The following is a 26,610-nucleotide window of genomic DNA, read 5'->3' on the forward strand; positions in this document are numbered from 1 at the left end:
TTGGCTTGACTCTTCTTCAGGAGGAAAGAGGACAGAAAGCTGCTCTCCAGCTCCTCAGTGCAGGCCCTGCCAGGTGGCCTTGGGGCGCGAGTCCAGAGGAGCTTCTAAGTGAAGGCACAGCCTTCTACAGCAGAAGGATGAGATGTGGTTGTTTTCTTCTATACACATCTCTGTTTTGGAGGGGGCTCAGCCTGCTTTGCCATGGCTGAGGGAGCTCCATGTACCCCTTCTCTGCTTTTGCTTCTGTGGGGTTTTACATGAGATTTTTTTTGGTTCATGTAGCCTCACCCTCAGCTTCTTCTTGAACCGGCGCTTTCCTGCTATTTCCCTGAACTGCTTGCATCTCACTACCCAGCAGGCTGCAGTAAAAGCAGGGCAGGATAAAGAGGAAAAAAAAAAAAACAAACAACAAAACCAACTTATGAAGTGGGTGGAAAACTGTGCTGAGCGCTGTACAGGAAACCTAGAGAGTGAGCTGGAATTGTAAACCAGCATGGGCAGCCCGTAGACCGGAGGAATATCTCGGCAAGGGAAGCGGAGATGTAAAAGCTTCTTACAAAGCTAGATGTTTTTCTAGCAGAGCTACAGTTTCTTCTCGTCTTAAGCATATTGTGTGCATGTAGACAGTTTTACAACATTTTTTCATTTGAAGGAAACCAAACAGTACATTTATATAATAAAAATATAGGTGAGAGTCTATATCTCTAGAAATATAAACCCATTTCCTTTTCTGGGAAGCGAGCTTGTTCTTTTTGGTGTGAGTTTAACACAATTCATGATTAATGCTGATAATACTTCCCATGTGTTTCCATGGGAACACGCTGTAACTGTATGTCTTGCTGCCATTAAGGTGCATGGCTGCTCTTCAGGGTGCTCTTGGGACCAAATATAATAACAGTGGACCTGTACTCAGACCCCTGAAGCTAGTGGTGGTATGAACTAATGGCTAAAAATAAGTTTGGTACATGCAATACTGCAAATGTGGGTGTTCTCTGTCTCGGGCCATTTTCAGCTGAGACAGGTTTGGGTTTGGCACAAATGGAGTGTATTGAGAGATGGAGAAAGGGTGGTGTGGTTTAGGATTTTAATGCCTGTTTGGAGAAAATAAACGAGGTTTACCAGTATTTTTCAGGAAGCCTGTTTCTTGTTCATTTAAACTTCTACTTCACATACAGCCAAGGATACTTATGGGCAACATGGCTACACCATCAATGATCTGAGATGCTAGGCAGACTCCTGCTTCCATCTCGGCTGTTTCTGAGGTTTCATTTTGGCAAGTGGCATCAGCAGGGTGGTGACCAGCCTGTTTAGCTTTCTGTGCGTACTGAAGAAAGTGCTTGTGCCTTTGTAGCTAATGTTACGTTGGTTCCCAAGTTAAGAGGAGGTGCCCCTAACATCTTTACTGCTGTACTTGAGATCTGCTCTAGGTAGGTCACTGACAGTATGTTAAGTACTTTATCAGCAAGTCTGTTTCAGCCCTTATCAGGTTTTTGTGTGTATCTGATTTCTTTTTTTTTTTAAAAAACCTTTAATATGAAAAAAAACTGTGTGTCTTTTTTTTTTTTTCTTGCTCATATTATTGCTGTGGGTAGCAGGGCAGCAAATGTCAACATTAGAAGAAGAAGACATGAAAAAACAATGACAGCAACGCTCCCCCACAAAAAACCCACCCGCTAAACTCCATTTTTAAATAACTCTCCACCTCCAAAGAAAACAGGCAATTTCCTCTTTATTTCCTTGGAGGCTAATGGAGAGTAGGAAAATACTGTTTTGAACCAGCTTTTTGTATGATGCACCACAGTGCAAGCATAGGGGCTCGTACATTCGGCTTTGTCTCTGCATTCATTGTACTTGTTCCGATGGCTAAATTGTTAAACTTTTCCCTTGAGCTCGCTCTTGGCCAGCGTTGCTTATGGCAGACATGAGGTACATTTGTACCGCTCTGTACTAGTATATTTGGGACCTTGGGTTAACCTTTTTTTAAAAAACTATTGAGGAGATTTAACAGCCCTTTTTCTAAACTTGAGTTTGAATCTTTTATTTGGCCCAGGAGGTAATACGTCGCTTTTGGTACTGTGCTGAAAAAATAAACACCTTGGACTTCCTTCAACTGATCTGGGTCACAGTTGCAGGCAGCTTTTTTTTTGTGATGGATAAAAGAAAATGTGAACTGAAATGAATGCATTTTGTTGTTTCTGCCTGTTGAGTTCCATCTGTAACCCCTCTTGAGCTAGCCTCCTGAAGCCAAATTATAATTTTCTCTAGTAACAACACTTTACGAAAAATGGCAACAAGATATTAAATGTCAACTGAATTATCCCTTTCAAATCTCTGTAGATTATCTGTTCATTTGTTCTGTTATTTCTTGCAGAATGGAAACTGGAGAACTTGAAGAGACTGGACGTCAATCAGGTATCAAACATACCTAATGTAATAGTGCATAAATTGTCACCTTAAATTATTCGGTTTGTGTGATTTAAACTAATTTATGAAATTTGAATGATCACGCTGACGTAGCATTTCCCTGGAATGTGTTCCTTAAAAGTCTGAGTCGCAGGAACCACACCCATACTGAACATAATATGAAGAAGTTTAAATGGCTTGTTAACATGTGGCAGCTATGTGCAACTTGTTCTCCTGGAGATGCATTATCTCACCATTTTAGTGACCATATGCCTTTGTAGAAAGAGTGCAGTGTAAAATGCCAGGTACTCCTCAAACTCAGTGCCAGTTACCCAAAAGTAACTTGAATAGCATCTAATGTGTTTTTCAGAGTGGGATTTGTTTTTGCAAACCTTTAGAATGACTTGTGATGCTTTCTGTTTACTTTCTACTTTGAAAATATTCTGGAGCTGAGCTTACACCACCTCGATGTGTCCTCTGAAGGTGCCCAGCGAAACACAAAGAAAGCGTGGGCCGACAACCATGTTTGTGAGCACCTGCTCTGTGCTTTTTGCTACACTTAAATTAGCCACGTGTATATTCAGTTTATTTTTTTCAGAGCTATCTATTTCATTGTCTGTATTTTGTTACTTTTTCCAGGAGTTGCTGTCATTACTGAATCAAAGCCAATTCTTGCTATACTGTTAAACTCTGGTTTTTTTCAACAGAGTCTGTGATGATGGCCCAACCACTTAGCAATTTAGACAATTTTTACTGTAAAGAAAGGGAAAAAAAGGTGGATGACTAATCCTTGATACTAGATCAGCCGAGCTTTTTTAAATCATTATGTTAGGATGCGTAAATTGTGTGCACCTGAAGCTTTTTTACTTAACTTCCTATCATCCTGTGAAACCCAGTATATGACTGACAGACTCCAAACCTGCTCAAATAAGGCTAATAAACTCATGCTAGAAAGCTGAAGTTGGGAATGTTGTGGATAAACTTATTTCAGCAAAGCCCTGGTACAAAATTAGAGATGAATTTTCCTCTTGAGGTTGGCAGGAGTTATGGGGATGTTATTCTGAGACTGTATAGGAGAGTCTCGAGTGTCGCTTTTTTCTGGGTAATGGAGTCCCCAAAGGCAGAGCTTTTGTCCTGTAGTACATGTGAAACTATGGGTAAAATAGCACACTAGACTTCTGATTACTGTTACAACACGTGTATATTTTCCTTTACAAATAATGGATTGGAGTCTGCTTCTGCACCGTAGATCTGAGGTTGGAGCAGTGCCCGTTGTTTCAGTGTAGATTCTTCAGATTTATGCTGGAGAAACAAAGAATTTTGGTGCATAGTTTTGTATTAAAGGAAAATATAAACCTGTTGAGAGGCAGTGTTAATCATCACAAGTAGAATGTAATGGTAACTTATTTTGTGAAGTGCCTTGTTATACTTCGAAGAGCCTTCTTGAAAGCTGACTGGACACAAGTCAAAGTGCAGAATCCCTCTCTGAAGGGGAGAAGGTGAGTAATCGGCACCCTGGAAACACGGTATAAGGAGTGCTGTGAAGAGCAGTATATTCGGCATACTTCTTAAAACTGTAAATATGAAATCAGTTCTTTCTGTCATATAGTCATAAAAAGTAGCGTGCCTCTCTGAGTGCAGTGGAAGGGACACTGAATTCCTGTAAATAGATACTTGGGGACTTATATTTGCTTTTTAAACTAAATTTATTTTTGAAGCTTTATCATAAATGAAGCTTCACATTTTGAATCTAATCATGCCATGATGACTACTGGAAACAAAAAAAAATATTATAAAGGAGAGTTGTGTGTCATAACTTCACAGTATCATACCATTTAATTTTCCAAATGCAGGTACATTAAAATTAAGCTGAATTTATTAGCTCTAGAGGCTGGTATTGTATTAAAATGGGAATGTTTCTGTTTGCACAGGCTGATATAGCACCACTGATGGCTTCCCTTATTGGTGTGCCTTTCCCCTTGAATTCTGTGGTAAGAAGTACAAACATTTTTCCATATTATAAAAATCTACTCACCATAGAGGAAGAGGTGTTTGGGACAAGACTTGAGGCATGTGAGGGGAAAGATTGTAGATTTGGAAAAGTGTTAATAGAGTATTGAGACTGCTTGTAGTTTTAGATTTGTGTGTGTCTTCACTTTAGAGAATAAACTCAATCTATTTATATATTGTATAGTGCTTTCAAATGGAAAGGCAGCTGATACTTTTATAATCTGCAACTTTATACTCTTGAGCTACACAAGTTTTTTGTTACTTTGTTTTTTAGGGATGGTAAAAAAAGCAATATGGTTTGAATAACACTTGATTTTGATCGTGAAAGCTGAGCCTGTAAACAAGCTGTTCCCTGCAATTTAATGTTTAATTATTTCTTGTTTAAACTAGTGTACTTTCTTCAGGGGGTATCTTGTGCCTTTAATTTAGTGAACACTGAGCGCCCTCACTGTGAGACGGCTTTTTCTTTTGAATTTCTTTCATTTATTATTACGTAATCCTGAAGGTTGTCTCATAAATATCTAATTGACAATTAACATTACATTAGTGTGCTTTCATGCTGCTTGCTTTGCATTTAAAACACCTATTTACAGCACATTTTTAGAAATATTTCTTCTGGAGCCTCTGCCCTAAATTCTGTGCCCTTGTCCTGCGTTCCGTGCTGGTCATGTGAGGAAAGCTGCCGGCACAGGGAGGCAGGGAACTGCTCTGGTCCCCTCACAAGTGTTGGTGGGTATCTCAAAAATGGCTTCTGATTAGAGGTTGAGGTTCTGTTACTGTATAGTATACGGTTCAATAACAACTTCTGTTATTTACCTTTTTTGCATGCCTGTAGGAGCTGGGATATTATAAACAGTGCCTGTGATGCTGAGAAATTGTGTGAGAAGAGTATTTTCAAAGGAGTTAGAGTAGTTATTTCAGCAGTGATTTGAAGTATTCTTACTGCTCGTTTGGCCTGCGATTCAGTTGGAGAAATTCCTGTTTCATCATTTAAATTTATTTATGTATATATGTATTTTTCTTCCCCAGGGAACTCTGCCTCTGGAATATCTGAACAATAGTGCTCATTTCAAAGCAGAGAGCATGTTTACCAATGCTGTTCAGATTCTTGAGCAATTTAAGGTAACTAAGCAGATGGTAAAGAAAAATATTTCTTTGAATAATAGTTCTTGCTATGTGTAAAATAATTATACTAGGATATATGCTGTATATAGCATGCTGTAATTCAAATGACTAAAATTGAATGCGCATACTGGGGGATGTTGATTGACTAGCTGTGAGCCATATCTCAAGCAGTTTGAAAGACTTTAATAATCACCTTTTTTGTAAAGAGAATGAGTAACTTTTTTCTTGTTTCTTAACATAAACGCTGATGTTTATCAATGTTAATGTAAACCTACGTGTAGTATGTAGGTAGAATCTGAGTTCTGATACCTGAAAAGGGCAATACTGCCTTTGCAACAGGGGCTGGGAGACAAGGCTCTAAGTCAGCATCAGTACACAAACAGATCAAAAAGGTAACAAGCACCTGTCCATTAAAGAAATTGAATCAGTGGCCTAATTAACTTTTAGCTAATGCTGTTGTATCTGTTGTTTTGTTCTGCATCTGTTCATCTCTGGTTTTCTGTCTTGATTCATCTAGTATCAGATATTATTGTATTATGAGAACACATATGTGGTCCTCAACAAAAAAAGGTTATGCTTCACTAGATGCTTTCCAACTGTGGAATATGGAAGTCTCAAATCCAAAAATCTCGGGTTTGGTAAAACATGTACATTATCTGAGACAAAACCATCTTTTCCACAGATAGGAACCTGAGAGTGTGAGCTGTTACCATGTCAGGAAATCTCTGTCGTGATGGTGGAACCAGGAACTAGCCTGAGAGTACCTTCAAGAGACTGGCACCATCAGCACCTTCTGTCCCTTCAGTGCCAGGTTCCCAAATGTAGTTTGTGTGGAGGCCAGATTGGCAGTGTCAGCAGCAGAGCCACTTCCACATCTGTGGTGGCAAGCTGGTGTGTGGCAGGGGAGGTACCTGGTGGGCTGGCTGTGAAGGTGAAGCATGCTGGTATAACCTCCACAGCTGAAAGAACGTGCTCCACAGCTCTAAGAATGTGACTCAAGTCTTTTTCGGTTAAATTGATGTCTTGGGGATTATTTAAAAAAAAAAAAAGGAAAAGCTCTGGTCCTTCTTTTCTTTAAGCTTATTTTTAGTCTGTCATTTTGTAGTGTGAAATTGTTTTTTTGTTGTCTGGCTCATTTCTAGCATTGTTTTGGAAGGATCATGTGTGAATTTCTCTTGCATTTCTCTGCTGAAGCAGAAGCAGTGCACTGGCTTAGACATGCTGAGTGGGTTTTTACTTTTCCTGTGATGGACTCACCTGACCACACCTTGTGCTCCCTGGAGAGGATGTTGCCTTGGATGGATAGGATGAGACATGTGGGTTGCTACTTCAAGCTGTCAGGTTTTGGGAGCAGTGCGCTTAGAAAGTTCCCGTCTGTGCCTTACACCAACAGTCAGGCTCGAGTCAGGCTGTGGCAGGAGGCCTTAAAGATGTTTTGAAGGGCCTTGGGCACAGTGGCTCTGACAGCATGAAAACCTTCTATTTTTATCCACGTGCAGGTTAATCGATTGAACAGCATTGCTTCGGCAGTGTTGCTGCAGCGTACTAGTGCCCGTCTGGCACAAGCTATACCAGTTTCATTGAGAGAGATTGCCACTGAAGTCTGGTAGCACTTCTAGCCATATCTTCCCTTTATCCTGCAAACTGTAGAAGTCCTTCTGTGAAAATCACTGGCTGTGGAGTGGTTTATTTTACCTACTTTAGAGCAGGTCTGGGTTTCCAGGAACTCAGGACAGTTACACATATGGGAATATAACACCCAGTTTCCTGGACAATATATTGACAGTGTGATTTCACTCCTTTTCCAAAGTCTTAGAACTCTTCTGTGGTTTTTAGTTTAATCCTGATACAATTTTTAGTTTTCTTGCAACTTGCATATAATGGTTCAATGTTTTTTTTTTTTAATGCAGGTTAAGATGCATCAGAAAAAGGAAACAACACTGTCATTTCTGTTCACACCATTCAAGTAAGTGTCTGTAAAAACTATGTATATATTTTACCGGATTGTTTGTCTTATCGCTTTGGTATTTCATTGAGATGCAACAAAAGAAATTTGGTCTCTCCAGGTTTCTTTTGAAATTATAGTGTTTATCTGATTATGAAACTTTGTGCTAGAACTCTGTGCAATTGACTTCTATTTTAAAATTCTGGTCAGAAGTAGATTTTAAAAAAACCTATTCCTTACATTTAGTTTTCTGTTAAGGGCTATATGCCTAAGCTTTTTGACAATATAGCTATATGTAGACTGCATGGTACTTTTCACTGACTTTTTGCTATGCTGTTTTAGCATTCCTTGTGAGGTGTAAATCCCTATAGGATCAGGAAATACAATCTATTCTTGTTTATATCTGTATAAAAGTTGAACTAAGAATTGTTTCTCCTGTTACTTAAATTCTAATGAAAAGCAAACAATGCCTTGCATTCAAAAAAAAAAAGCTCAAAAATCTTTAGAATTTGTGCTGCCTATTGTTAGTGCTTCCAGGACTGTGAAGGAGTCTCTGTAGTGATTTGTGTGTCTGCAAGCTCTGTGTATGGAGCAGTTACTGACCCACTCACCCTTCAGTCTTATCCAATTAAAGCTGCTTTTTCCTTTTTCTTTCCCCCCTGAAAGGTTTTTGAAAGCTTTGCTCTGAGTGCACGTGGTACTGTTCAGTTGGGCTTTCAGTTTGAGGAGTGCTCCAAAAAACGTTTTGCCACCGAGAGCAGCTGTTTTCCTTTGGGCAATAAAACGGATGTTAATTAAGATCTTTAAATCATAGCAGCAGTAAAAAGTACTTGAATCTCTTCCTGTGAAGTACATTTAATTGCTAAAAAAGATTGCTGTCTTTCTGAACAGAGATTTACTGTGTTATTTTATTCTGCTAGCATCTTCAAAGGGAAAGGTTCCAGACCGTCTCTGAGATTCAAGTCATTTTAGGGCACATAATGAATGTTTTGGATCAAATTCTGATTAAGAATGACAGGTGCATTATCAAAGAATTTACTGATCTATCTGAAACAAAAATGCCAGATGAAAAGGATGGTCAGTCATCTTTGATTCTGCAGAGAAGACTATTTGTTTGATTTCACAGCTCTTGTTTAAATTTTCCTTTCCTCAAGAAATGACTGATTCTGTAAAATAGGATGGGTTTTCTTAATGCTAAATTTATCTTTAAAGAAACTGTTTTTGCCCTATGGACCGGCGTCTTTCTTTTTTATGATATATTGGATTGTTTTAAGCTGAAATGCCTGAGACTTTTGTCACTTAGAAAATATGACTAGAACTTGGTATGAACATGCTTGTTACTTTGGTATGGTCCATTACAAAAATAAATTTATTTTCCTCAGATATTCTTAAAACCTTTCTGAATCAGTGTTGGGGTTAATGGGCCCTTCCAGGAAAGGTTTTTTGTATGAGACCAAAATAATTCCTTGGATATGTGCATTACCCCACAAAAGGTGCCTATGCTTACTGATGTATGGGTAAAGACTTCCTTTGTTTCCTCAAGATGATACTTTTTATCTTCACTCTAGGAAAACAGAAGGACTCATACCACATATGGTCAGACCATTAATACAAATACTTATCCACAGTGTGCTGTCAGGGGGGAGTTTGGCCAGATTCTAATTAGTCTTCAGAACTCCCCTTGACTTTCAGAACTTGGCCTGTGTCTGGGAAGCTACCAAAGGACCTTTGTCTAAGCAGTTACCAGTAGTTGAGATGAAGTGGTTGAACACCAACTTATTTTTAAGCAGACATGTAACTTCCTAGTGCTCCAGCTTGCAGGAACTGAATGAAAACCTGAGGTCGTTTTAGACATGACCTGGCTACAGATCTATCCCCTCCTTCACGCAGAGGTGACTGACTGTGTGTGAGCAGTGAACATGAGCCTGAGCTTCAGCTGCAGGTCATTATCTGGTGTATCACTGTAAGGCAACCTTCATCAGTTCTTCAAACAAATTTTGCTTGAAGCAGAGTGAGATACTGAGGGAAAGGCATGTACCCCCTTCTGCTGACTTTGCTGCGACTACTTTTGGTGGTGGATAAAAGGGTATAGAAGGGTACGAGTTACTCTGCCTTTTTCAGGAGAAGTTGAAAAGGCAAAGTTGGGGATAGCTTACTTGTCTATATAGAGCAAGAGATCTCTTGGTATACTGTGCTACATTTCAGAGTAACTGATAATGGTGTGGAGATTGCAGTTCTGCACACCTATACGCTATTTGGACTTGTTGGCTCAGGTTTAATTGCAGTTTTGCTCATTAATTTGTGTTGATCTATGGTCGGCCTTGTCCACTGCTGCAGGTGAGTGTCGTTTTGTGCTGTGTTTCTGCTAGGCATCACTGTCCTCTCATTCAGACACTAATAGCTTCTTCCACCACTCTTCATTGATTTGAGTTGTTGTACAAGGGAGTTATATCCATTTTTTTTAACCCTTCTGGTGCCTGAAATATGTAACTTAAAGCTCAGAATGATGGAAACTTCAATAGTGTCTACTTGACCAGGTTTGAGGCAGGTCAGAGTGTGGGTAGCTGTATCTTAATAAGAATGTGGCTGGCTGCCAGTAATGCCATTTTCATTTTGCCAAGGTGCTTTGATCAAGGAAAAAAATCTGTTTAGAAGCATACCTTGATGTTCCCTGTGAAAGTGTTTGGAATAGTTTTCAGAAAGAGCTCAGCTGCCAGTGTCTGCTGATTCTGCAAGGGAAGGTGCACAGCCTGGGCCCAGGGGAATGAACCTGCAAGAGCAGAAGAGCATCTCTTATATGCAAGTTACCTGCAAAGCTGATACTAAATAATTGTTTAGAATACTTATTTGACATTGCAGTTGGATACCTGGAGGGATTTACTGTCTGAAATGAGTTTCCTTTCCACTCCCTACCTTTTTTTCCAGCTATGAAAGACCTTTCAAAAATTACTTCCTTAGCAAAACCAGAGGCTTTTCTTTCTACGATTCTGAGATACATGAACAATTCTTTGACCCTTATGTGTAAGAAAGGCAGGTACCAAGACATAAGATGCTTTGAAGGAAGAGTGAGGGAGGACAAATATGAAGATTGCTGACAGAAGTCCTGGTTGGCGAGCTATCTTATTAGCTTTCCAGCCATTTGATGTACCTCAAGGCAAGTGCAGAGCTGGCATAGTTTGAAGAGGAGTGTGCCAAGGGGCCAGATGCTGCTGTTGCAGAAACATTCCCAAAGCTGGCATCTCTGGGCTTTGAAAGTAATCCTGCAAGGAGTAGGATGAGGACAGTCTAGTGAGGTGAGTAGACGGGACATCAGTTGTTGTACTGAAATTCTCTTAACCAATTAGTACAATTTGATTATCCCAACAGGTACGAGAGATCTAAGATATTGAATTACACAAATGCACAGGAGTGCTTTTTGAGTATGCCTGGTTTATACAGTGCTTTCAGGGAAGGCTGTGCTTCCAGCTGTTCAGTCTCTGGTGCCTCAGAGTAAGGTGGCACCAGCAGTATTTTAAGAACCACCATATTAAAAAAAAGAGAGAGAGAGAAGCAACTGAATTATAATCAGTGCTTGCTTTCTACTAGATGTGCTTTTTTTTTGTTGTTGAATGTCTTGAAGTTTATATCGATAGGAGGGTTGTGGTTTTTTTTTTTCAGCAGGGAACAGCTTAAGTATCTTATTTAAAGTCAAGTTTGTGTCTTATATATGCGAAGTCCCATACCATCTCGATGCTGCATTTTTAAAGTAACTTAATTGTTTGAATAGTACATTTTAATCATCCCAAATACTTATTTTTGTGTGTATAATCAAGTTATAAGTTGCATAGTTATATAGAAAGTCACTGCATTTTTAATGTGCATTGTACAGCTATTAAATAAAAATATGCCTCTCCCTCACTGTATGAAAATGTAACTCTTTCCATTTCCTCTGCCCTCCAGTATGAATTGAGATATATCTCCCTTAAGCATTTGCATGGATTTGATGCAAGGAAGTATCAATCATGTAGACCGAGTCTTTCCACATAATCACACATCATGTATTTGTAATGCTGGTAGAAAAGAAAACTATTCTTTCTTAATGTAGAGTTTCTTTGAAGATGTACAGCAACTTCAAAGAAATGCCATATGCACAAATACCTCTTTTTTTTTTTTTTTTTGTCTGACTGGAGATACAGCACTACGTTATTCCCTCTGTCTGATGGCCTTTTAAAACTTAAATAATAGATATTTCCAGAAAATTGACATTTGGAGCAAAGTGAAACAAGTGATTTCTCCTCCACCATTACGTGCGGTAGGGTTCCTTAAGATGTCATTAAACATAGTACGTCCTTTAAAGCATCCTATTCTTCTTTAGTTTAAATAAATCGCATTTATTTAAATAAACATTAATATGTGAGCTATTTGTGATACGTGTGATAATGCATTACAAGAGCAAACATAAGGATTGAATGTCAGGAAGAAAGGGTGAAGCTATTGCAGTAGGCAAGGGTCTTTCTAACAGTGATTACTCTCCCTGTCCCTTTGTCTGAATACTTTGTGTCTCCAGAGGAACCTTGATTTATCAGAGGCACTGATTTTTATGGGAAGGTGTTTCAGCTCCTTTATCCTGTGGCCAAGAATGAGAGACAGCAGCTTCTGTGAGCTTGTAGTAAACCCTGGAAAGGCAGCCAGCTTTTTCCTTTCTGCACTTTGTCCCCACTGTGTTACCAGGTGAGGATCTAGGTACCAGCCTGCTTCTGGGTCAACTGGAACAAGCAGGCCAGTACGGGCACCTTTAGCCTGCTGGTATCGGGGAGGCAGAGTGGCAGCCCTCTCCCCTCCACCCTTGGCTTTAGGAACCTGTGTATATGCACGTGAACAAAAACCAGAAATGCAGTGCTGTAGAGACAAAAGTGCTCAAATGGAAATAGAGGCTTCGTTTGTGTTTTGTTTGTTTGTTTTAATAAACAAACCTGTATTGAATAGTAAATGTATTATTTATTTGTGGAGAAATCAATGCATGTGCTATAAAATGCATGTTATTTGGCAAAAATGTGAACTTCTCTTCCACTGAATGGGGTGTGTCTGAAGCACTGTTAAAGGCTGCTCAGGGAGGATGAAATCCTCTTAGAAAGCAGGCATCCTGCTGGTCTCGGGTTTCAGCAGCACACTCAGGAGCTTTTTGTACGTGAAAAGCTTACTAGCAGCAGCTTCTGCCCAGGAGGACCAGGCGTAATTGGATTTACTATCAAGTAGGAAGTAGGTAAGGTCTTTAGAAGGAGCTAAGAGGCTAATGTATAAGATATCACAAGTTTTACATGTATTTCTCCATCTACTTGCATAAATCCCTTTAGCCTTTTCTTGGAACTTGTGAGGCTTCTTGCAATGAGAGTGAGGGAAGGTGGACAGGCAGGTGGTGGGATGGGATGGGCAGAAGATGTTCTGCACCATGGCATGATGTAAGAGAGACAGTGCAGGGCTCTTTCTGAATCTCGATAAGAAAGGCTTGATAACAAATAGCTTAATAAGACAGCCGTCTTAACAAGATAAAATAAAAATAAGAATACAGGTAGCAAGTGAATCGTGTGTCCCTTCAGATGCTGGGTACCCTGTGTTCATGCAGCATCAGATGGAGCCCAGTGGATTTTCCCCTGGTGCTGCTCTGATCCTGTCTGTGGAGAGGTTCCCCTTTTTCGGTCATTCAAGCCTATTAGATGATTTTTTTTCTTGCAAGCAGTCAACTCTCCTAATCATTTCTACTCTCAAACAGAACGGAGGTTCACATGAGAACTTCTTGCCATGCTTCTAGACAGCAACGAGGACAGGCAGGCAGCGTAATCGGAGGTATGGAGTGGGAGCTGCCTGCAGGCACCTTGGCTACCACAAGCTGGCTGGGTTTGTCCTGGGGCCAAGGGTTTGTGCAGCACAACCTGGAGCCATGCTGGGCAGGCAGCACAGGACTGGGCCTGCTCAGGTTAACTGGTATGTGGTTCACCAGCTCTTTGATGTACCATGGTCTCCTGGTCGGGATCAGTATGGGGGGGCCTGTCCAAGCGTGTTTTGGTGACCGTGGGACCCTGCTATTAGGCACCTGCCTGCACACAGCACGAGCTGCCTGCTCTGAATGGAACTGGTTGGAAAATGGTCACTATGATTTAGGTTTGGCATGTAGAATTGTGGAACAGAAGAGGACATAACCACAACACTGCAGATATTTAGGGAACTGGGGCTGTTTAGCCTGGAGAATGTTGAGGGGAGACCTTCTCCCTCTCTACAACTATTTGAGAGGAGGGTGTTGGTCTCTTCTCCCAAGTAGCAAATGATAGGATGAGAGGAAACGACCTCAAGTTGCACCAGGGAAGGTTCAGATGGGATATTAGGAAAAATTTCTTCACAGAAAGGGTCATAAAGCACTGGAACAGGCTGCCCAGGGAAGTGGTGGAGTCACCATCCCTGGAGGGGTTTAAGAGATGTAGAAATGAAGTTCTTAGGGACATGGTTTAGTGCCAGAGTTAGGTTATGGTTAGACTCGATCTTGAGGGTCTCTTCCAACCAAAATGATTCTGTGATTCTATAAATCATCATATGTTTTGCAGAGGTGGGGGCTGACTTACAGCATGGGTAGGGCATTGTTATTTAGAGTCAGCACATGTCACCTGCAGTACTAAAATAGAAAAGACTTTAAAAAATGGTACATTTCCTTTCCTTCAAGGATCTTCATCTTCCCTATTTAGCAGTTTCTCTTTCCAAGGCTGCTGCATCATGTCCTCTTGGGTCTTCAGGCAAAACCTCTGCCCACTAGGCCCTGCATCCACCTTCTCAGTCTCTCTTTGGGCGGGCTAGAGGCACTGCATGACCTCCTCCCTCCTGGCCTCTGCTTGTCCGCAGCTCTTGCCATAGTAGTTTGCATGCAAAATCTGCTCTGTGCAGCCCAGTTATCTTAATTGTTTCTCTCCGTTCAGGGAATTGGCAGCTGGCACTTAGCTTGCCTGCTCCTTTTGCTCTCGTCTCTGCTATCTAAAGGATTTACATAAATATCCTCAGGCACTTTGCTGTTGAATATGTGAGTATGCTGCATCAGGGATGCTGATTTGTGGAAATTAAAAGGCTATTTTATTTCCTAAGACTTGACAGACCAGGATTAAACCATTAGCAGTCAGACCACTTCCTGTGGTTTTACTGGTGTCCCGCTGTTTCCTCCTTTGCTTGTTTGTAAATCTGAATACAGAAGCATACATCTGCTAGTAGATTTTTGCAACGTGTCAGTAAAGATGCTTTTTGCTGTCTTTGGCCTGTTAAAGTGTGTGTCCTCTCCATTTGTTCATGCTTTAAAGAACAAAAACCTCAGAACTTAAAACGGGAGCCTTTTATTGACTTCCTTACTCCTTTCTTGTAGAGTGCCCGATACATACAATGCTTCTTGAAAAAAAAGTTGCGAAGATAACTGAGTACAAACTTATAGCTAGACTGGCTGCTTTACAATCTAACGTGGTAGCCAGAAAATCCAAAACCACAAAAATCTACTTTAAATTTAGACACCCCAAGACTGAAACTCCTGGAAATGGAACAGCCGGAGAAAAGAGAGTAGATCAAGATGGGAGAGGGAATGTTGAGAGTCCTAGGCTTTAAGAAGCCGTAATAAACACTTTATTGTAGGTTTATATGGAGTACCTTTTCTATAAAAAACACAACTTTAGCATACTGAAAACATTGCTGTAATTTTTAAAATCTATAAACTACATGCATCTTACTCCTGAATTATGAAAATCAAGTTTGTAGGACTTGCCTATTATAGTAGCTTACCTGAAAATATTGTAGTAAACAATTAAAATTCAGGCCATCTAAACAGATTAAGGATCACAGAGTTACCCACCAAATCATTTAATCTTTGAAACTTCACTCTTAGAGACAGCCCTTTGCACATGTTTTAGTTTTCCATCTCATAGTATATGCTTTCAGGCTGTCTTTGGCAGGTATAGTAAAACAATTCTTTCTTTTGATTAGTCACATCTAAAGAACCGGAATTTAACACATTTTGAAAATGGGAAAAATAAGCTTCTGGCTACTAAAATTCATGTAAATATGTAATTTGGTAAAGTCCATAGAACTGTAACACATTTTATTTTCCTGATCATTGCCCCTAGTAGCATCGTGTATTCTGTACTGCACACCAGGTTCAATACAAAGCAAACATCATGGTTCCAGACTTTGATTTTTGAAATATTTAGTTGGTCAATTTTTTCCCAAGTTTCAGTGAATGAACTCATGACTTTGCATCACTTGACATTCACTTTCTTTCTGAGGATTCTCTGCTGTTGATGGAGAAGTGGGAAGGTTTTGTATTCTGCTCCTGCAAGGCTGTGCACCATACCTTCAAAAGAGATGACAGAATGATAACGTTAGGCTAGTTTGTGATTGCACTATCATTAACATCAAGTCTCTGCACTCCTGGGTTGCTGACTGGCGTGAACTTGATGTGGAGCAGGTATAAGCATTCGATCATGTTTCTGCAAAATGAATATTGTTCAATGCAAGATCTGTGTCTTGCCCATTATCCACCTGATTCTTCCTGAGGTGCACCTCTGTTCAGCGGGGATGTTTGAAGGCAACTTCGTGGGAGACTGACTATGTTATTGAAGCCTGTCGCTACTCTGAAAAAGGCTTTGAAAAAGTGTTGTTCCATTACTGGTACGCTTTTGAACAGCAGCCCTGTGGAAACATCAGGCCAGTCTTACATCTGCACGTTCAAGATACCATTTTCCCAGCAGCGGGGATGTGGATCAGAGCAGTAATAGTGGGTCCTGTAACTACTATTTCAGCTGATCGCAGAATTGCTGGGCTGGAAGCGATCTTTCCTCCGCAGTGTGGCTCCCTCACAGAGGGATGGGTGGCAACAGACTTGGAACATATTCAGCCGCTGGTGTTGCTGGCGGTGTTCTCCCATGGTGAGAGCAGATCGGGGCTGGCACCTGCCCCCTCGGTGACCAAACAGCAGGAGGACAGGGGTGGGCAGCACCCCTGGGCTGCTTGGCAGGATGATGCCAGTGGAAAAACTTCATCAAGAGAGGTGCAGCGTTAACCTGGGGGATTTCTTTCAGGTTGCGAGTTCCTGAGATTCCAGAACTGCTCTTTCTGGAGAAGAGGACAGGAATCTGTGACTGCACGGACCTTGGGCAGAAGGGCTTACTGGAGTTGTTTGAACAGTGGCAGTCTGATGCCTCTTTCACTGCCGACCATTTTGAAGCTAGAAATATCACAGCAAAGCCAGTGAGAAAGTCTGCCTTATGTGGCGTTCAGAAGGTGATCCATACAAACTCCCAGCAGACTTTATTCAAATGGCCTTTCCTGACTCGTTGAGGCTACCATGAAGCTCAAGTGTTGTGTGTATATATATATTTCAGTTTTGGATGAACAGGAGGAATTGGTCCTTTTCTCCCTGTCCCCCAACAGCTGGTATGAAAAGTCAGAAGACTGTAGTCTGCTGAGCAGCTACTGCTGAATTGGTGCTGCTGGTGGATATGGGTCATAGAAATGTGATCTCTGTCTTCTGCAAATCTTGCCACTCTCAAAGTGTTGTGAGATGCACAGGTGGTTGTTTGGTGGTGGATTTTTTTGGTTTTTGTGGTTTTTTTCCTAGTGGAGAGTGTGAAAGGACAGTGATAGAATGGTGTAGATGTGTGTGAGCTGACAGTAGTTAGGTACGTGGAGTTTGTTTTGAGGAGGTTTAGTCCTTCAAGAAATAAGTTCTCAAGCACCAGTATCTGTCAGTGTTACATACAGGGATGTGTGTGTGTTTGGAGTGAAGCAGCTGAAATAAATTTATTCTCAGCTGACAGTGAGATAGGCAAAGATCTCAACCTTTCTCTTTGTATATTGCATCTGCAGGTCTGTGATACTTCCTTGACTTTCATTATTAAGTCTACTGCATTTAAAGTGTTAGACTACTACAGATTCTCAGGGGTTACTTTTTATACTAGAGTTCTGGAAAATTTACTGTAAAATAACTATAAATCACTACCCAAATAACCAAGCATAATAAAATTAACAAAGAAGCAGTGGTGGAAACAGATGTATTTGCAAGACATCTCCTTCTGTGCTGAGATTTTATTTCATGTTTTGAATGCAGCATGCTACCTATGCCACTGGGAATGGTAATTTCTGTAGTGTGATGCCAAACAAGCCTCATTGGCTGAAGAGAGGTCCCCTTAACATTGCTGTGGTGAATGTACTTCATCACAGTCTTGTTGTTAGTGCTGTCAAATGGCTTAGCTCATATGTAGCATGAATGATGTGTTGGAAAGATTAATTTTGTCAGGTATATTTATGACAAGGGTAGCTAATGTCTCAGGATAGTATACAAGCATTTGCACAATTAGTCCAATTGTTTTGTTTCATAATTAGTTATGCTTATTTGTGGATGAAGCTGTGATTTCTGTCTGGAACTAGAAAGCTAATCTCTGATAGCCATCGGGGGAAAAACAAAATTGCTTTTCTAGTGCTACCATTGCTTCCTGTGAAGAATGTAATCTTAAATATTTAGGATCTTGATGATATTATGATTGCATTGTGCATTTATAATATATGTGTCCATAGAGTTCTTGGTTTTTCTTTTAAGTTAAACCTCAAGTTAGAGTGCATGTATTTTGCAAAACTTTCAAGAAAAGTATAGGAGGACAGAGGTGAGACCACTGACTGAATTCTCTGTGTGTGTTTGTTAATTAATAGAGAGATTTTTGTGTTATGGAAAAACACTTGATTTTACTAGTCAAGAATATTCATCTTGAATTTGGTAGAATTGGAGTTTAGTGATGGGTAGCTGGGAAGAACATGTACATCCGTAACTTAATTTTCTTTAGAGTTCAGAATCTTTCTAATAATGATCAGTAAATTAATTTCATTACTATTAATATTTATTGCATGTATGTGTGCATTAAGTGACCTCGAGAATACATTGGCATACTAGTAGTGCCTCTAGCATGTGGCATACTAAATCACAAGGAAATAACTCTGATCAGTTGGGTTTTTTTCTTTTTAACACTGTCGGTCTTGTATTCAAAAACTTTTAAATAGCTTAACTCAAAATTCAGTGATGCTAAGAACAGTTCAAGCTTTAACTTCTCAGATCTAAATTTCCCTTACAGTTTTGTTGTTTGGTGAGTCTTGTAGGTTTTGTAGAATCACGATTTCTAAAGTTCCTGGCTTCTTTCTATAGGCAACTTTCCACTTCTGTTCCTGGCTCAGCTTTGTCTCTTTATGCCTTCTGCTACATCTAGCAAGGGCTTCCTTTTAAATCTCCTATCTACTTTTGCAGATGTAGGAAGTGAATCGGGGTCCTCAATGAACAATAAACTGCCTATGGTGAACTATATCCATTCCTTAACCGAGAGATAATCAGCGTATTTGGTAGCTCTTCTAGTCTGGTATGAGATGCACAAATTCTGTAATCACTTGTTTGAGTTTTCACTTAACAAGGAGGCAAAAAATATCTATGATGATGATCAGCCCTTACATTCAGGATTAAACTTGCATTTTGATACAGTTATATATGAGCGGTGGTGGAATTCATAAACTTTACAAAAACAATCCACAGACAATTATAAATTCAGCATCTTGAAAGACATGCATATGGAAGTAAGATTAAATGAGTGGTATGATGTTAGCTGTTCAAAATTAACAAGGAACCTGCTAACGGTAGCCCCATTTGACAAAATAATTCTGCATTTAAATTTCTGAATCTTTACTGTTTAAAACCCCCATTTATTCTGTTACACCATCCATGTACAGACATCGCAGGTGCTGTCATCTAAGAAGGAATAGGTAAAGACTATTGTTCATTAATAATAAAATGGTTCATTGAGAATAAAAAGATAATTAAGGGCTTTATAGCTAAATGACTAAAGATATAAAGTGAAAGATAAAAATAAGACTGCTTTAGATTATTAAAAATTTGCATTGAATATGACAAGGACAAAATCCCTAGAAAATAGTATGTGTAAAACAATTAAAATGAGACAGTGAACATAAGATGATCTTGCATATATTTATGTCCTAATTAAAGCTGCTTAATATTTATTCCAGATTTTAAAAAAATTCTTACATAAAAACTAAGATACCTTTTTTCTTCCTATTAATCTCCTTACATGGTGAAAACTCCCACTTTGGTTTGATGTTTTGCTCCCTTTCCCCTGCCAAAAAACTTAGCAAAACTTGAGGGTTACAGATTTCCTTGAGGAAGCACTTGGGCTGGTTCTTCTTCTTGAAGAACTGATTCTAACTGGAGTCATTATCAGCCTCGGCCTGTGGAGCTATAAGGTTCACTTTCATAGGGACGTATCATGAAGGTGCAGGGACAACCAACATTCATTCTGTTATTTTTCAGCTATGTTTTCTAAAATCCTTTGTCCTCCCCCCAAGTTAAGGTGATCAAACACTTACCATCGCTTTGTCGTCATCTTTTCATGCCTACTTCCTTTTCCATGGGACCTCTCTCCTCTTACCTGTTTATAGATACCATCCTTCAATTCTTTTCTAGATTGAACAAAGTCAAACGTTTTTTCATACAGTTAATTTATTTGATCTCCTCAAAAGTAAGATACATTGCTGCTTCTGTCATCCAGTGTTTTAGAAGACTCCTGCACCATACTACTGTGCTCTGAACTCCAGGAAACAGTAGCAAAATATACCAGGATGTTGTTAGTAATAAAAATTGAGATTATTCAGACACAGGATCCTTTTAATATATTTCAGGGCTCAAAAGATGCTATGTATGTATTGTTGATGATGTATCAACTGCTTCTGGGTGGCAGACAGAAGTGGTTTCCAGGTGTTTGATGGGAGCTGCAGGAATGAGCATTTCACAGAATCACAGAATGGTTGGGGTTGGAAGGGACCTCTGGAGATCATCTAGTCCAACCCACCTGCTAAGGCAGGTTCACCCAGAGCAGATCACACAGGAATGTGTCCAGGTGGATTTTGAATGTCTCCAGAGAAGGAGACTCCACAGTCTCTCTGGGCAGCCTGTTCCAGTGCTCTGGCACCCTCAAAGTAAAGAAGTTTCTCCTCATATTCAGATGGAACCTCCTGTGCTTCAGTCTGTGTCCGCTGCCCCTTATCCTATTGTTGGGCACCACTGAAAGGAGTCTGGTCCCATCCTCTTGACACCCACTTTTGAGATATTCATAAAAATTTATGAGATCCCCTCTCAGCCTTCTATTCTCCAGACTGAACAGACCCAGCTCTTTCAGTCTCTCCTCACAAGAAAGATGCTCCAGACCCCTCATCGTCTTTGTAGCCCACCACTGGACTCCCTCCAGTAATTCCTTGTCCTTCTTAAACTGGGGACCCCAGAACTGGACGCAGTTCTTCAGACGTGGCCTCACCAGGGCAGAGTAGAGGGGGAGGAGAACCTCCCTCGACCTGCTGGTCACACTCTTCTTAATGCACCTCAGATCAAGACCTGCTGCTGTGGTTCAGCTGGGTGACTCACAGGTGATTGCTGCTGGTTTAAATAGTAGGAGTGAGACCCCAGGGCCGGTCCTGATTTGGCACAGCCTGAAACGTGAAGTTGGTGGTTGTGTATGAGGCCTGTGAGGGAGGGAGGCAGGCGTGCAGCTGAGCCATCATGTGCTGGGATGCTGAGGAGATGATGCTGCACCACAGCGGTGGTGTGGAACGTGTGAAGGAAAACTGCTCTATGTGTTCATCAGCTATCGGAAAGTTGTGGCCTGTGGTAGTTTGCCTGTGGTGCCTAGGGTGACACCGACTGTGGTGTGGCTTATAACTTGCCCTGGGTAAGCCTGGGATCCTCCGGCCTGCTGCCATCCTTAACTTGGGAAAAAAATGGTCCAGGACAAGTAGCTCCTTCCACCTTCTTTCGGTGGAGGTTGGTTGACTGGCTTCTTTCTCCATGTTGCTACTTTCTGTAAGGGAAGAATTGTAGCAGTTATTTAGGTTGGTGATCAAATTCATTAAAATCAAAGAGATTTTTTTATCACTGACCTCAGTGTAGCCAGGTGACTGTGTTATCCCTGTTCTGGGGACTCTGCTGACAGGTCCCTGTGTAACTGGAGTCAAGCTCTTTTTTTTGGAAGAGAAGATTGTTTGGCATCATCTACTGTTAGTGTAGAACATGAACAATTCATTCCGTGCTGACAGGCTTACGAACTACTTACAACCATCTATCAAATTGGTTAAATTGCTTAATTTTTGTATGTATGTAAAGTGCTTCTTGTCCAGAGCAATGGTCAATAATAATGCATAAGGGAGATAATTTTCAGCAGTATTAGATGGGAACACTCACGTAAAAGAAATGTCTCTTAATGCAAAGATCTTGGAATAACTTAGCAGCAGTGTTGACAAAAGTGCAAAGATGAATGTAGATAAACGGATTAGTTCCAATTACCTAATTACTTCCAATGAAGTTCAGAATATTTTGATATGTTTCATTCCAGAGTAATTTTTTTATTACAAAGTTAATTTTTTCTGCCTCTTCCTCTGCTTGTGAGAGGAAGAAACATTAACATATCTTTATATTGTTGTACAGACCACTTTCTGATTCTGAACAGATCAACTTTTTAAAGAAAACAAGACTATATATTCAGCAGCACAAGTACGATGAAGCGGTAAGTCTGTTTTTGCTATATGCCTTCTAGAAACTTCTTAGAGGAACTTCTGTTATATGGAAATATTTAGATTTGTTTAACTTGAAACTGAAATAAAACCTTTCTCTTTATGCTACACATCTCACTTATTAATACAAAGAAAATCCCACTGTAAGTCTCCAAAATTTTGCATTTTGACATCAGTTCTAATGAATAATACTGACTTGCTGTATTTTTTTCTCATACTTCTTAAACTGTTTGTTACCATTGCACAGTATACTAACACACAGTGTATATTTTTATTTTCCACTGTAGAAAAGGGTAAATCGAGAGAGAAACTGAGGAATATATTTAATGTTCACACTTCTTAGGCTGCTACTTGCAAGAAAAAATGTATGATGTTTTGCTCCATCATAGATCCTGCTTTGCTTTATTCTTTTACCCAAACCAGCTGTTGTTTTTAATTTCACATTTCAGTTTGTCGAGACTGGGAGCCATACGTGGAATCATTCTGTGCTTCCCAGTTCCAGTGTTACTTTCCTAAGCATTTATTACCACTCACTATGCAACAGAGTACTCGACTGGTTGCAGTTCATCAGTGCTTGTATTCTGACGTTCACAGAAATAGTTTGTAGAGCTAAATGATACAGAGAAGTCTTTCATTTTAACAGATTTAGTTTGGTCACTGACTTTTGTGTTAAAAGGCACATGAAAAAGTTGAATATGTAAGATTACATTTTGCGTGCCAGATGCTTGGAAGAATAATTCCGTTGTGTGTTAGGGTTCAGCTCTTCTTTTTCCCTAATGTGTTTCTCAAGGTAGTAAGTTACTATTTTATGCACAGGACAGCTAAATCTATTTTATACCTTGTGCCTTTTTGTTTACCACATTGTAGATTGGAAATAGTTCAGTTTAAATCAATGGATCGGTTTTGCTATGAGAGCAGGTTTTCTTTTTGGTTTCCTAATGCTACTACTTGGCTTGGCTGTCACACATTTACTTACAGAAGACATTTTATGCATTTCAGCATAGAACCTGTGAGTTTGTGTTACTGGTTATGTATGAATTTTTACCCCTTGTTCACATGAGTGCCTCATGTGTTCAAGCTCACTCTTGATCACTAACACACTGGGCTTGTGGCTGTGCCCTGGTTATCCTCAGCCTCATATATCACAATGCAGAAAGGTCAGCGTGGTACCAGCTGCTGGGATATGGATGATTCTTTGCCTCCTCAACTCTGCAGCTCTTTGCATTGCAAACATGCATTTGTAATTGTATCCTTGTGAATTACGTGATTTTGGATGAGCTTGCCCTTTGGCATATTTGTGATCTCTTCAGTAGCTGACATACCTTTTTCTGTTGATTGTTGCTGCTAAATCCCAACTGGATACCTGGACATATAAAGAAGCATTGTCATGTATGCTCAACTTCTTATTATACTCTTCCTTACAGATCTTTTAATCACCAGAGAATCCTCTGTGAACACAAATTACACAGCTGAGCTTCCTGTCTTTGTGTAAATCAAAGGGGTCAGCACACCTCTGTGTAAGGGATGACACTCACGGTGGGGAAAAAGAGAGTCTTTATCATGGTGTCTCCCCAGTGGAGGTACTGAGTAAGGGAACCTGTGATTAGACTGGGTGTCCTTCTTGTGTCCAAATGATTTGCACCCTGAGAGCCCCAAGCAACTGCTTTGTGTATGAAACTGGGACTCCAGTCTCTGAATTCACGTCTGGTGCTTAGCCAAAGTGTTGGGAGTATCAGGTACTACTGAAGTAGAGGACATCATACCCCAGGAAGGAGCTATTTCAGGCTGTGGAAAGGGACCGTGTTTCAGCTGCATCCATAATCCTGCTCTTATGTAAATGTTGTGCCTTCAGAAGCACATGACTGTTGTTGGGGAGGGTCTCTTATAATGGAATGTATATACATAGTCAAATACTCATGGGAAAAACAAGTGGCATGCTTGGTAGTAGGTGATGTTCAAGGTGTGCTGCCTGTGTTGCTTTCACCATCTGACCACTGTCGTGGCCAAGGAAGATGGCAAAGGAGCCAAGTGATGGTTGACTTTATGTCCAGCAGGGGTCCAAAGCAGTGTGTATTCCAGCAGCTGGCGCTGGCCAAAAGGCTGTGCCTGAGCACAGTGGGAACACCGTGTGCTGACAGTGACGGAGCTGCTTGAGCCCCGGTTGCTGTCAGTTAGGTCGATTTGTGGAGTGGAGTTGACCCTGTTCTAAACTGTAATTATGTGTTTTGTCTGCCTCTAGGTATCTCTGTGCAAAACCCTGATTAACCTTGCTTTGGAAGGCTTGTCTTACTACCATACTTATGACAGATTATTCCTGGGTCTAAGTATTGCAATGGGTTTTGTGGGCTGGACGACTTATGTGATTTTGGTGATTATCAAGACCCATACCAATTTGACCAGAACTGTCCAGACTTATTATAAGGTAGGTTGGAAACAGGCAATGATTTTTTTTCTATCAGTTTTCAGCTTTATATGTATGCAGAGTTTCTCTGTGTTGGGCAAATGGCCCACTGACTACATGTGGAAACTGGCAAGCTGTGGAGTTTTCTAGCTACTGTAATCCTGCACAGTGTTACCATTTGGTCCATTTATTGGGATCAGTATTCCTAAACTGCGTAAGTCTGAGTATGCAGTACTGCATTTTCTCAGTTTCTTCCTTGTTACAGCTGTGCATTTTACTAGATGCTAATGCAAGCATAAGCAAACCTAGTGATTTAAAAATATTAGAGGGTCTGTCTTTAACCAGAAGTCAATTTTCAGCATTAATTGTAGTAAAGTCAGCTCTCTGTTACAATAATGCTAGTTTGGAAGAACACAGGCTTCAGGCTTCCATTTTTATTTTTGTTCTTTGCTGTTAAGGCCAAAAAAAATCGGCATGTAAATTATGTTATTCCTGTCCTCTTTGGCAATGTGAAATCAGTTTTCAGACACTGTGCAGTCCAATCATGGTGGTTTTAAAATGTATAACCTGTTTTAATAGAAAGGTGAACTGTGCTTTCACAGATCAGCTTGCTGTCTTGTTCTTTGTGATTTGTAAGAGTGCAGCAAAGACATCAAAGAGGAAGGAAAGCTCTTTTTGACAAGAATATTATGATTTGATTTTTCACAAAGTACAAAATCCTATGAAACTCGCTTTCAGTCATTCATCAGGAAAAGAGATACCTCAAAAAAGTGAAGAGGCAAAAAGCTAACATTTCACTAGAGAAGGATTAAAGCCTTGAGGGAGGGGGGAAAAAAAATCTCTCAAACTTTGTTTCAGAATAAAAGGAATTGTTTCATTTGGTAATGTAAATGAGACTGAGCATGCACTTAGCATCTTTACTGCCTTCAATATATTACTCTGAGAAAATTCCTATCATGCTATCTTGAGGTTTTTACTACTGGCTGAATGAGATAGTCTTGGCCTTTAATGAAAATGATCAAACAAAATGGAAATGGAAAATATTCATAAGTGCTGTACTGCATGATTTAGGTTTTCTTTCATCAAATAACTGAGAAGAAATAATCCAAGATGCGTGTTATGTTAGATATGAACAAAATAATTACAATAAATAGACTGAGTATCTGGCATATTAATAACTACATTAAACAAACCTTCACATTTTTAGTTGACATCAGATTTTCGTTTGGTATATTGATTTTACTCATTGAAAACAATTTTATGCTAGTGACACTGCTAGGAAAAAAATAGGTTTCTTGGTTCTTTGTCCATAGAATTTTTCTTTCCTTAGCTTTAGTAAGAAGCCTTTTTCTATTTAAACCTTTTTTAGTGTTCCTAAATACTTAAGGAATCACAGTGTGAGGCTAATGCTTCATATATGGAAGTTACTTGGTTTATAACTGATATTGGAACTACTTAAAGAATTTTGCTGAGAAACTAATTTACCATTGAAAAATAGTCTTCTGCAAAGCACAACCTTATAAAATCTGAAAGGAGCCTCTGAATAATGAAACTGCATATCCTGTATATGTCATCTTTAAAAGTTTTTGACTTATTATGCTGCATGTGAAAAAACTTTTTTTCTTACGGAGTAGTGTGGGGTTTTTTTGCTTACCAAGAAGCCTAACCTTTTAATCTATTTTTAAACATCCACAGAAAATGCAAAACTAGTTTCAATGCATGACCAGCTATATTGGACTCTATAATATTTGTCTCTATATGGAATAAAATGTTGATTGCGTGTGTTCATTCATTCAATGGTAAATTATGTTGTATGCATATCGTATCTATACATATTTGTTCTGTCTCTGTCAGCAAATGTGAAATTTAAAATCAATAAAACAAAATTGCAATATGTCAGCTTTCTATATGACACATTTTTTTCTGACTTTAATGACATATCCTAGCAGAAATTCTATTGTAACAATCATTTAGAACTTGCATTTGCTGTCAGTTTAAATAAAGGCAGTTGTATGTCAGTTACAGGGAGGGGATGTGCAGAAAAAATGTTAACCTGTCTATGCGACTGCTGATTGAATGTTTTCTCAGCATATTTAACAGAGCCACATATCTATCTACC

General features: G+C 39.8%; 1 protein-coding gene across 3 annotated transcripts in view; it reads left to right on the plus strand.

Moving 5' to 3' along the window:
- The window catches only part of PIGN (phosphatidylinositol glycan anchor biosynthesis class N), a 119,043-nt gene that overhangs the window by 39,287 nt on the left and 53,146 nt on the right, over positions 1-26,610 (plus strand). For all 3 annotated transcript variants that reach the window (XR_010605733.1, XM_065627773.1, XM_065627774.1), the window contains exons 9-14: positions 2,372-2,412; positions 4,335-4,394; positions 5,443-5,535; positions 7,449-7,504; positions 22,005-22,083; positions 24,330-24,512. Coding sequence is in view for 2 of the 3 variants with exons in the window: in XM_065627773.1 (XP_065483845.1) it covers positions 2,372-2,412; positions 4,335-4,394; positions 5,443-5,535; positions 7,449-7,504; positions 22,005-22,083; positions 24,330-24,512 (512 nt within the window). In the remaining variant the exon portion in view is untranslated. The remainder of the gene's footprint in view (positions 1-2,371; positions 2,413-4,334; positions 4,395-5,442; positions 5,536-7,448; positions 7,505-22,004; positions 22,084-24,329; positions 24,513-26,610) is intronic.

This window comes from Caloenas nicobarica, chromosome 2 (genome assembly GCF_036013445.1).
Source record: "Caloenas nicobarica isolate bCalNic1 chromosome 2, bCalNic1.hap1, whole genome shotgun sequence".
Classification (NCBI taxonomy): Eukaryota; Metazoa; Chordata; class Aves; order Columbiformes; family Columbidae; genus Caloenas; species Caloenas nicobarica.